A 12805-nucleotide genomic window follows, 5' to 3' on the forward strand; every position below is an offset into this window, starting at 1 on the left:
AAACGGGCAGTGAGGTCCCTGAGCGGGTGGTGGAGGTCCATGGGCTGGTTAAACGACCCCTATGGGCCGCTTGTGGCACATGGGTCCTAGGTTGCCGACCCCTGGTTCTGATCACATCTCAAAGGTCAGAAAAGGGCAACGAAAACGATCAAGGGGGTGTTGCAACTCCTCTGAGGAAAGGTTGCAGTACTGAGGTGATCATGCATAGCATTATTATTATTATTTATTGATTTTATATACCGCCCTATACCAGCAAAAAGGGATGTGGGTGGCGCTGTGGGTTAAACCACAGAGCCTAGGGCTTGCCAATCAGAAGGTCGGCGGTTCGAATCCCCGCAACGGGGTGAGCTCCCGTCGCTCGGTCCCTGCTCCTGCCAACCTAGCAGTTCAAAAGCACGTCAAAGTGCAAGTAGATAAATAGGTACCGCTCCGGCGGGAAGGTAAACGCTGTTTCCATGCACTGCTCTGGTTCACCAGAAGCGGCTTAGTCATGCTGGCCACATGACCCAGAAGCTGTACGCCGGCTCCCTCGGCCAATAAAGCGAGATGAGCGCCGCAACCCCAGAGTCGGTCACGACTGGACCTAATGGCCAGGGGTCCCTTTACCTTTACCTATACCTGCTGGTCTTGGGCATGTAGATAAGAGGATAGAAAAAAGTCCTTCCCCACCTCATAACACTAGAACTCAGGGCCATCCAACGAAACTGAATGTTAGACAATTCAGGACAGAGAAAAGAAAGTACTTCTTCACACAGTGCATAGTTGAACTATGGAACTTTCTCCCTCAAGAAGCAGTGATAATGATTTTGCTTTTCCTGATTTAATGAATTAAAAAATAAAAACCAGAGCAAGTTGTTTCAAGAAACAGGTTTATTTAATCAACGCCTTTATGACAGGAAAACAAGCTTTTTCATATAAAACAATATTCCATAGTTTCTAGAAAATGACATCTCAAGAGCAGTGGTCAGTTATTAATTCTTTGCTGCCAGTTTAGGATTTTTGGCAATACATTTTTGTAGACCAACTCACTAGAATGTATCACTACAATATGCATTTATCTCAGAGTTATGTTAACAGAATACAAATGCATGCTCTGGCATTCCTGTGTCTGAAGTGCATGCACAATGATTAGTGCTCCATTGGTTCTTCAGCCTTTTCTGCAGTTTCTTCAGCAGGTTGAGCAGTCTTGAAAAGGTAAAATAAAAATATTAAATATAATTAAAATTATGTCAGTTTTAATTGTCACTGGTAGCAAATTATAGAACAAAATCTTACAAATATAAAACCCCACCAATATTTAATTGTAGAGGCCAAGTCCATTCTGATTTTCAATATTCCACAATTCTGCACTAAATAATTGCATAGAATCAAAATCAAATTAGGTCATGATATATCTTTTTAAATCAAATCTTTGGAACTTTAATATAATTCCCATTTAGTTCCCAAGCCTGACAGCAGTCATACTATACATGCCTGCTTTAACTGTAATTTGTTCCTCTTATTTAAAAAATGGTTCTGAAGTTCCAATATAGATAAGAGTGTCCAACATAAAAAACCTTTTAGATAAACATGATTCGGTGACTGAAAAACCCAATAATGGTTGTACCAAATAATTTCATACTGGAGCCTATTAAGTGTCCTCTCATTGTCCCCATTTACAGGACAACTTCCTTAAAAATACTTTGTGATATCCAGCTTATCTTTAGTGCCATGGCATCTGAAGGGGCTATTTTTGTTGATTCCCCCTCCTGCAGCCGTCAGAAAATGTATTCTAGAGAGTTAGAATCTGTTCAGAACAGATTTTGAGGGCTGCTGGGGTGGTAGATGGGGAGGAGAAATCAGCAAAAGTTATTGCCTTTCATTAGTAGATGTCTCCTGCAGGACCAATAAAATAATTACCTATTAACAATTACTAATATAATTAGGACAATTAAGACAGTTAAACGTTATCAAAGTATAGGAGTCTCATTTCTCCACAGGTTAAATATTGGACCAGGCTTGTTAATTTAAAATAATGCCTTTTTCTAGTGACGAAAGGACAAAGAGCAGATCTCAAGAGAACTACACTGGGGACAGCTTTCCACAGAAAGGGTTTCACAACCCCAAAAGGTCCTCTCTCCAATCACTACTCCTTCAAAGACAGGGAAACTAGAGAAATGCCTCAGCGGAAGATTGCAGAATGTGGACAGGTTCATTACAATTGAGGTGGGGTGGGGTGGATAGCCCCCAAAACCTTTGAGATAAAAGAAAATGGTAGTAGCAAAACCATAGCTTATAGAACACTAAAATCAGGTATTTTACAAAATGTTACTGTATAAGTAAATTCAATGTGTCGTATTAAATTTGCGTACCTTTCTCTGGGGTCTTTCTTCAAGTCCTTCTAGGAATGGTGCTACATCATCATCATCATAAATAGTGAACTCCATATCTTTACCAACAATCCCAATGGAAACATTCTGTTAAATGATAATTGTAAAACTAAGAAAGGCGCCACAGTCTTTCTGCAGCACAGATTATGTGCATCTATTCAAAGGGAAGTCAGGAGGATTTAGACCATTCTTTCCCAACATTGTGCCTGTGCAGAAGTCTTTGTGTAGGGCTTCTGCTCATGAGGCTGGTTAGGTAAATCCTGCCCGTTAAAGCAAAATATTAGCCACCTCCATGATAGACACTAAGCAACACCTCCTGTTCATTTTAATCAGGCATCCCCATACTCAGCCCTCCAGCTGTTTTGGGGCTACAGTTCCCATCATCCCTGACCACTGGTCCTGTTAGCCAGGGATGATGGGAGTTGTTGTCCCAAAACAGCCAGAAGGCTAAGTTTGGGGATGCCTGATTTTAATCATGATGAGAAGCCAGCATAGGTGAAGCAAGGTGCAGCTTAGCTGGCAAAGCATCTCACAATGTATTAATTGCTATGAAGGAGCAGTCCTGTACCCTTGTGGCCTCACAAATCAGTAAAATGACAGGATATGGAACACCACCATGGAGTAGATACAAAAGTGGCAGGTGCATACAGGACATTCCCCAATATATATAAGCCCTTGATCACATACGTATGTATTTGACTGGAATAGGTCCAGAAAAACCTGCTCATCCAAGAATTCCTGCAGCAGCTCAAACATTGCCTTTATTACTTTGGCTCCAACCCCAGAATTTCACATAGGCCTGCTGTTATTCAAGCAATCCAGATAATCAGAACTAGTGTTATTATGCATACAAGTGTCTCCTTGCTAGTGCTGGTCAATATCCAATATCAGCCATATTCAGAGCTGATCCACTTGAATCACTGGCAAATGACTTACTTGGCTATCACCTGCTATTTATAAGTCGGTAAGCACATTTCTAGTGTTTGCACAAACATGTATAAAAGTGATGCATGCAAGTGCTGTTCAAATGTAGCAGAGTTTCTTAAGCTAATGATACAGTTCAGGAGTTCTGGGTGCACTGGTAAAAGTGTTATTTTGTATCTTTTTACCTGAATAATCTTCACTACGTACAACTCTTCAGTTGTGAATTTTGGCTTCCACTTACACAAATGATAGGATTCATCCCCCTTCTGTATTGTGCTTTGCTAGTGTTACTCACGCTCCATAATCATAGAACAGACCACACAAATAAAAAAAGGTTCCAGCACTTGCCTTAGTAGTCAGATCCTGTTCTGCAGGAAGAGTCTCTCTCAAGGCACGCAGACCATGCTTAACTAGCTCATTCAGATTACCTGTAAGATATGTTTTCAGTTATGACCAGTTCAGAAGCTCAGTACAGTCGTACCTCCACTTATGTATCCTTCTGGATATGCAATCTTCGGGATGCGAATGCAGCAAACCCGGAAGTATTTTTCTGGGTTTCGCCACACGTGCATGCGCAGAAGCGCTCTATGCACGCTGCGCACATGCAGCCCTTAAGTTGTGAATTCCTCAGGATGCGGCCGGACCTCCGGAACGAATCCCGTTCGCAACTGGAGGTACCACTGTATTTCTCCTGCAGGGAAGGGGAAGTTTCAAAGCAGTGTCTCCCATCCCATGCCTGTGATTACTAGTCAAAAGTCTGCTAGCAATAAACCAGGAACACAGCATGTACATGAGAGAAAGGGGTAGAGCAATATGTGCAAAACATCATACAGTCAAACCTCGGTTGTCGAACTTAATCCATTCCAGAAGCCTGTTCGGCTTCCGAATTGTTCGACAACTGAGGGACGGCTTCTGATTGGCTGCAGGAGCTTCCTGCACTCAAGCAGAAGCCGCATTGGACCTTCAGCTTCTGAAAAACGTTCAAAAACTGGGACACTTTCGGGTTTTTGGTGTTCAGGAGCCAAAATGTACAGTAACAGGCTTTCAGGAGCCAAGGTTTGACTGTACTACAAATCAGATAGAGGAGACCAAACACTTACAGTCAGCAAATTCAGTCATGTGTCGCTCCAAGTAAGTTCGAGCTGACTGGGACCTAGCTCCAATGGACATTGCTTTGCAGTCAAAATAATTTGCAGAAGGACAGGTCTGGAAGATGTGGGGACCCATATCCTAGTAAAACAAAGGGACATTATTTATTTACCATGAAATAGCATAAAGATATTTCCATTCTATTTTATTTCAAAAGAATGCAACATATAAAATCTGTAATTAACATATATGGGTACATATACAATTTTCAATTTTCAGGTTTCCTGACCAAAGGCCTAAAATAATATGGTGCTAATTTTATACCATATGTTTCATGCCTTGCATATAGGATGAAATACAACTGATTCTCCTTGTATTGTTACTGCAGCAGTGGAGTCTTCTTATTCTTATTCTTAAATAAATTTGTATACCACCCTATACCTGTAGATCACAGGGTGGTTCACAACATAAAATTACAATACAGTTATACCTTGGAAGTCGAACGGAATCTGTTCTGGAAGTCTGTTTGACTTCCAAAACGTTCACAAACCAAAGCATTTGGAAGCCCCATCGGACGTTCAGGTTCCAAAGAACGTTCGCAAACCAGAACACTCACTTCCGGGTTTGTGGCGTTCAGGAGCCAAAACGTCCGAGTACCGAGGCGTTTGGGATCCAAGGTACAACTGTATAAAAAGCAGGAAAAAAAACAAGAACAAAAGCAAACCAATAATCCTCCCTTCCACAACACAATTAAAAGGACATTGAATGTCAACCAGCCAAAGACCTGGTTAAAGAGAAGTATTTTCACCTGGTGCCTAAAGGTATATAATGAAAGGACCAGGCGAACCTCCCGGGGGAGAGCATTCCACAAGCAGTGAGATGGAGAAGTAGGTTTTGCCGATTCCCCCTCCTTCATCCCCCCAAAACCTATTCTGGAGGTTATGGCTTGTGACAGTATAGAATGGAGTGGGGGGAGTGGGGCAATCAGCAAAAATCACTTCCCCTTAGTGGACACCTCCACTAGATCAAAAGGTCTTGTGCTCACAGGAGGACAGCCCTTGGAGACAACCCACTGTTTACTGCCATGTTGCTAATATAGTATCATGCTTCTTCTAGCATAGAAAACTCTCATTATACTTTAGAATAATGTATAATCCAAGGAATATGTGATAGACAAGTATGAAAATCAGCCTTACATCATAGCCTGCAATGAGAAGTCCGACACCATATGGCCTTCTGCCATACCGTTGTGTTGGTATCTGCGTTTCTTGGACAAGCTGAGGAATGTGTCTCAAACGGCATGCCTATTTCAGTTATAAAAACATTTCTATCCCACTTTTCCACCCTCAAGGGGGCCCTAAGGCTTACAAATAGAGAGAATAGAAAGACAAGTAATGCTAAAAGCAGATAGCATTTAAAATAAAAGCTATTAAGACCATCAGCAACACACATTTCAATTAAACACAACCCACAAAACAGCTGAGCAGAGAAACCCCCCACTAAACCAAATGCCTGTGAATACTCAACACAGATATTCAAGATATATGCACTTGATTTATTGTGGCAACTACACAAAAGTTATCACTTACTGCTCAAGTAACATGAATATGCAGAACCATTCAAACATTCCGAGTTATACTCAAGGGTGTCACTCAGTGGATATTAAGACCTCTGATAGCAGAAGATAATAAATTTTCAGATATATTCTCCCTCCCTCATCTGCTCTGAAGGACCTCCCAATCCTCTAGAGCAGAATTTGGGGGTGATGGGTGGGCTGGAGATATATTCTCCCTCCCTCATCTGCTCTGGAGGACCTCCCAATCCTCTAGAGCAGAATTTGGGGGTGATGGGTGGGCTGGAGCTGCAGAAAATTACTTCCCTCCCAGTTTTGGTGATAGAAGCCTTACCATCAGCTGAGTAACACTGTTGAATACAACTCTTCAATTTTATCATTTGGCTTTTACCACTACCATCTGTGCCTGAAATTTTCCAGGGATCAGTGGATCCAGCACCTTTAATATTAAAGCAAAAGGTCTCCAATGACCTGAACTAGTTTAGTTCTTACACAAGTCAATACATTGATCAATACACTTACTGAAGTAGTAAGAACATTGGTCAAGAGCAGAGCATAATCTTGACAACTATGAGCGTCTCAAGATTACAATCACAAAAAAAGGATACTGCTTCCAATCAGAGATACTAGTCGAGATACTGGAAGAGGTCTGTCAAATACAAATCTAGAATCCAGACACTCCTGGCGCATGAAATTGCTGCAGGATTCAAAGAGAGAAACAAAAATACATCAGTAGATGGCTTGTTATGCACAGGTTTCATTCTAGGTGTAGCTTTGATCCTTGTTGTGATTAATGGAGTGCCCTGCAGTAGAGGGCATCAGCTTAGACAAGCTGTTCAGCTACAATTATATTGCTTGGGGGTCGCAGCAACAAGCAGTGCTCAAATCTCACCTCTCCAAGAAGTTACTGGACAGAGTATGTTTAGCCACTGTGTTTTATATGAGGTTTTAATGTTAGTTATGCTGCAAATCACTTTGGGACATTCTTCTCCATGTGAAAAGCAATAAATAATAAGAAATAGGGTTTATTCAGGCTGCAATCCTATATTCACTTACTTGGGAACAAACACCACTGAACTCAATGGCACTTACTTCTGAGTAGACATGCACAACATTGCCTGGCAAGTCACTGTTCTGCCCATCTCAGCCCCTTCCCCTGCACCCTCACAATACTGGCTACCTCTTAGCTGAATCCCAGACAACGTGCTTTAATTCCAGTCAAAGGTACCACTGGGGTTTACATGCAATTTTATGTACTCTTAAAAGGAGGCATATAAATATTTGAAATGCACTAAAATAGGTGTAATTTTATCTCTGTGCCCTAAATATGAAATAAACCAATTTGCAAAATTACCATAGAAGTCTTGCATCAGCAGTAAGCCCAGCAATTGAAATACCGATATGGTTGTCAACATATAAGATTTTTTTCTGATGAGCTGCCAGCTCAGACTGTGCCCTCTAAACACAGAAAAAATAGTTGTGAGTCACACAAACATTTTGACAATGACAAGTATGGTTATAGTAACAACTGAATGGAGAGTCTTTTATCCATCCCTTCTTATGAACACATGAAAATGCGGTACACTGCCAGATGATTGGTCCAGACCAGTGGTTCCCAGGTCTGCATAACCCACCCAGGGGGTCTGTTACACCATTCACATAACAAAAATTACCATAGACATATCAAAATTTTCAAAAGTAGTGGGTCCATGGCTTGGCTTTTGAAAAATGGGGTCTGCTGTACTTCGGCAACTGGGAACCACTCTTCTAGGTAGCTCAGTATAGGCAACTCCCCATTTATGTGGGAGTTACATTGTGAGGCACAGCACATTTTAGTGAAATCATGTTTATTTGAAGCACGACTGAAAAAGTCTGCAAACAAACCATTCTGCCCCGGCCCCACTTTTGTGACGTTTTCGAGTCACTTCCAGGTTTGGCACATATCAGACACGCCTAAAACCATCGCTGCTTGTACTGTCTATCTGGCAGCAGCTCAGCAATGATTAATGGCGGGTAGTGTATTTAGAAAGGGAAAAGCACCATTATGTTCTATTAATTCCAGAGCATTTAGAATGCAGTACTTTACTTCATGGTAGTTAGGCTTACAATTGTATAATAAAGGAGTTCAGATATATTATAGAATCATAGCATTGTAGAGTTGGACAGGACCACAAGAGTCATCTAGTCCAACCCTCTGCAATGCAGAAATCTTTTCCCCAACGTAGGGCTCAAACCCACAACCATGAAATTAAGAGTCTCTTGCTCTACCAACTGAGCTCTACCAGCTACAAGGATGCTTGGCAGCGGTGGGATTCAAACCCACACTTCCAGAGATACTTGCCCTATACAATAGTCCCTCTTACCACTGACATAGTATTATAGTAGGAAAGAATTGCATGCATCCTCTTCTCATTTTAAAGGGGGGGAAGGATTAACTCCAAGCTTTACCCTAATGTTTACCTTTAAAGCAACTAGAACAGCATGGTTCTTTGATTTTAGTCCAACAGTTGCAGAGCCTTGCTTCACAGCCTCCATTGCATATTCAATTTGATGAATTCGCCCCTAAAGAAGAAAACACAGATTAAAATGTTCCTCTTTTAAAATGTGCTGACTCCAGAAGTACATTGATCATATTGCATACTGCAATAAGCAACCTTCTGGCACCACTGCAACTGGGAAGGTGAAAGAGACACAGAGAGAAAAAATACACACCAAGTTACAGTAACAAGGAACTTCTGAACTAACATAGTGAAGCGCTGCAGCTTGGCTTGTATGTGCATTCTCTCCCAGCACCATAACCTTCCCAGAAAGTCTTTTTACTTTGGGCTGCCAGATATATTTCATTCTGTATGCCTTTTATAATTCCATAATTTACCAGCCAATGGAATATAACAAATGCCTTTTTATGTTCAAGTGGAGTCAATGGCTTCACAAGACAGTGTTTGGAACATTGATACAATTATGTTCTGACCAAGCAACTCTAAATACTTTTCACACCAAGTAAAATATAAAGTACCTGAAGAATTACTATCCATTTGACAAGCATCTCTGTTGTTCATTCACAAACAGCACATGCATACACACAAAACAGGAATTGGTGTAACTGTGTACACACTAGTTCTTACAACTTTCCCTTTAAAAAAAAATGATTGCACTTTCCCCAATGTCTAGGCAATCAATCAAACTCATATGGAAAACTGTTTACTAGCATATTCCTTTGGCTATTAAAGTTAGGTACAAATCACTGCAATGAATTGAGAATAATAATAATAATAATAATAATAATAATAATAATAATAATACCTGAGGGCTCCAAACGGTGACATCATTGTCATACTGGTTGCGAAACTAAAGTGCACAAAATAGAATCTATTAACATGAGTATCATTATCAGCTACAAAGGTACAACATTATGCTTTAAAACATTTTAAAGTAAGACATAAGAACAGCCGTGTTGGTTCAGGCCAAAGGCCCATCTACTCTAGCATCCTGTTCTCACAGTGACCAACCTGATGCCTATGGGAAGCACACCTGAGTGCAACAGCACTCTGCCCACTTGTGATGCCCAGAAACTGTTCAAAGACATATTACCTATGGCAGTGAAGGTACAGCCAGTAGCCACAAAAATATACAGGCTGGGACAAATTTTACTTTCAAGAGAAGACTGAAGAAGGTTTGTTTGTTTAAATGTGGCACTTCACAATTATTAAGGTTTGCTAAGAAGCTCAGAATGCAAAGCTAGGCATAGGGAGGAAGGGAGAAATAAGGTAAGGTATGGGAAAGAAAGAGATCAGAATTACTCAAAGTTATTGCAAACAGTGCAGTAAGTAGCATAGGCACATGGCCTAATCATGTTATCATGGATTAGGGGTAAGAAAGAACATTTTTAAGGTGAGGAGCTTTAAAGAAATGATTCGTGATTAGCAACCCAATACTGAACATGCTGCACAGAAACAAGTCCGAAGTCTAACACTACAATCCTGCTTCCTTAAAATCAAGGTAAGTTTTACTTTTGATTACAGTAAGAGCAACATCATGCCTTTTTTGGCTGATCAAAGCATGAATCAACACACTACTAGTCAATTGCAGAATAACAGCTTTCTACAGCATTAACTGCCCCACACTAGCCATGTTGAATCAAATGGTTTCACTTCTCTTTGAAGGACTGAATTCAGGGTCTACAAGACATTGAAGCACTTTGGCATTTTTAAACCAAATTCAAAACTCCTACTTGAATGAAATTTTAACAGAATACTTTTCTGCTATTTTAGTGGGGATCAAGAAAATTCTAAGATGTGTTCTAAACAAGAAATCTGCAAATTAAAATTTGATTATATGAAGGTGCGTGTGAGGGCTACATGAAGGCCTATATTTAATTCAAGAAGTTATGCTGAAGTACATGTCTCTTGCTCATAGAATACCCGGAAGAAGTAAAACTGGAGACTGGCACCACCGGGGCTCTAAAATATTTGATACAGCCACATACACACCTGTTCAACTTTCACCCTGAGAAAAGTCCTCCCCCGCTACGAGAACAATGGAGTCATGAAGCAGAATAAAATGCTGCATCATTGAGCAATGGTGAATGATTCGCTCTTTGTGCAAACTGGCCATATGTTTCCTCTGGAGGTTATACAGAAAAACTGGACGGCAACCAGTTTCTGGTCAGACATTTTATCTTGCCTGACAAGCCTGCGATTTCGAAGGGATGAGAAAGGAGTTTCGCTTTCGGTGAAGGAGGAGAGAATTTGAGATTATTATCGGGTTGAGGTGTTGGGGCAGCCATAATAGTCCCTGCATCTTAGAGAAAGGTGGATTATCTTCTTTTATGGAAAAAAAATCTGAACAAACGGTGCGGGAGGGATTGATGCTGCTGCTGCCCCTTTCTTGCGGAAGGGGCTCGGAGGCGCGAAAAAGAAGATTTGGGAATGCAGGAAAGTTTGATTTAGGGAGAAGGCGGAGGGATCAGCCAAAGAGATGCGGAGGCAGCGCTGGGAGGCTTCAGGCTCCTGAAGGCGGCAGGAGAAGAGGCACAACCTGGGCCCAGACACAACCACCACTCCGATGTGCTGACTCACCCACTTACTCCGACGAGGGAGACGCATCCTCCTCCCCGCGATCTCTCCCCGGGCTCCTTCTGGCTCTCCCTCCCTCTCTCCCTCCCGCCGGCCCCCGATCCCCACCCGTCTCACCATTTCGGCTGCTTCCCGAACACCACCACGAGCGGCTGCACCAGCAAGGGTGGCTTTGGGGAAAAAGGAGATCGATAGCTCGGCGAGCGTCGAGTGCGGGCTTCGGGACTTCCTTCCGTCTCTGGCGAGGAATCGCAGCCGATCGCCAAACCCCCGATCCAAAGGCGCCTCGCCAGGACGGCTCCTCCCTTTGGAACAGCGGAAGGTCGGCGCGTGCGCACTGGACACTCGCCGCTTCGTACTGTGAGCTGCCCTGAGATCGTCAGACGAAGGGCGGTATACACATTTAATGAAATAATAATAATAGCGACCTGCCCCATCCTTTAGCTGTTGTTGTTTTTCCCCTTTTAAAATACTAACAATGCAATACTATGTGAGTCTCCTCAAAAGTAAGTCCCCTTGAATTTAATGAGATTTAGTAAACATAAAGGGACCCCTGACCATTAGGTCCAGTCGTGACCGGCTCTGGGGTTGCGGCGCTCATCTCGCTTTATTGGCTGAGGGAGCCGGCGTACAGCTTCCGGGTCATGTGGCCAGCATGGCTAAGCCGCTTCTGGCGAAGCAGAACAGCGCACGGAAACGGCGTTTACCTTCCCGCCGGAGCGGTACCTATTTATCTACTTGCACTTTGATGTGCTTTTCAACTGCTAGGTTGGCAGGAGCAGGGACCAAGCAACGGGAGCTCACCCCGTCGCGAGGATTCAAACCGCCGATCTTCTGATCGGCAAGTCCTAGGCTCTGTGGTTTAACCCACAGCGCCACCCGCGTCCCTTAATGAGATTTAGTCCCAGGTAAATTAGTGTGGGACTGCAACCTAGATTGACAGAACTGGGCGAGTTGGTGGGAATTGTAATCCAAAATGTCTGGAGGGCACCAGGTTGGTAAAGACTGGTATACATAAAAAGCTGTGGAATTATAGAGGCAATCAGGTGGCACTCTTGGCAGCACAGAGTCCAGAGCAAGGCATTAGGCCAGGCATCCCCAAACGTGGCCCTCCAGATGTTTTGGGACTACAACTCCAATCATCCCTAGATAACAGCACCAGTGGTCAGGGAGTTTTGGGGTACCTGCATTAGGCCAACCTTGCAGGAGGGCAAGTGCACTCTGTTAATGGGTGGGGTCAAAACAAATGAGATGGGGCAACAAGTTCAAGTCAAAGCAATTTACAGAAGCTTAAGCAGCCCGGGAAAATATCAAAGCCTTTGCCTGGCACTGAAATTACATCAAGGTCACATACAGGGTATCATGCTTTAATTCTGCTGTATGCATCTAAGTTACCCCTTCTGTTGCTACACTGAAGTAGCTTCCCAGAAAGAAGTTGCACAGCATATTAATGGAGCTTGGGCATGCCTCATTCTAAGTAGTATTCCAGTGTAGTGAATAAATCATGCTGTTGGCCTGTATTGATCATCTGTAAGGATTGATGATTGTTACATCCTGATTCACCAAAATTCACCCAACAACATTTTTACACCCAAAAACCAGGACATCAGGATTTTTCTACTACTACTATCTTACCAATAACAGTCTGAAGCATATCTAATGAGAGAAAATATGGGCTCTGGGGTGACTGTGCACATCCCTCATTCCTACCTCCTGTCTGCGCACCCTTCTCAAGGTCTTCTTGTGAAGAAAGATACATGCATCTGTTATATCCT

At 42.5% G+C, this 12805-nt stretch overlaps 1 protein-coding gene across 2 annotated transcripts in view; it reads right to left on the reverse strand.

The window, feature by feature from the left end:
• Positions 1-852: 852 nt before the first annotated feature.
• PSMA1 (proteasome 20S subunit alpha 1) overlaps positions 853-12805 on the reverse strand; it is a 376247-nt gene continuing 364294 nt past the window's right edge. The window contains exons 1-10 of one of the 2 annotated variants that reach the window (XM_083478732.1): positions 11148-11629; positions 9259-9303; positions 8416-8517; positions 7310-7413; positions 6564-6652; positions 5579-5649; positions 4394-4523; positions 3642-3721; positions 2352-2456; positions 853-1185 (exon numbers count right to left, since the gene is read on the reverse strand). In XM_083478732.1, the coding sequence (XP_083334858.1) occupies positions 1129-1185; positions 2352-2456; positions 3642-3721; positions 4394-4523; positions 5579-5649; positions 6564-6652; positions 7310-7413; positions 8416-8517; positions 9259-9303; positions 11148-11150 (786 nt within the window). In that variant the 5' untranslated portion in view covers positions 11151-11629 and the 3' untranslated portion in view covers positions 853-1128. Of the gene's footprint in view, positions 1186-2351; positions 2457-3641; positions 3722-4393; positions 4524-5578; positions 5650-6563; positions 6653-7309; positions 7414-8415; positions 8518-9258; positions 9305-11147; positions 11630-12805 lie in introns of those variants that run through there. The other variant, XM_083478733.1, reaches the window with a different exon arrangement.

Source organism: Podarcis liolepis (assembly GCF_965112155.1).
Source record: "Podarcis liolepis genome assembly, chromosome: 1".
NCBI lineage: Eukaryota > Metazoa > Chordata > Lepidosauria > Squamata > Lacertidae > Podarcis > Podarcis liolepis.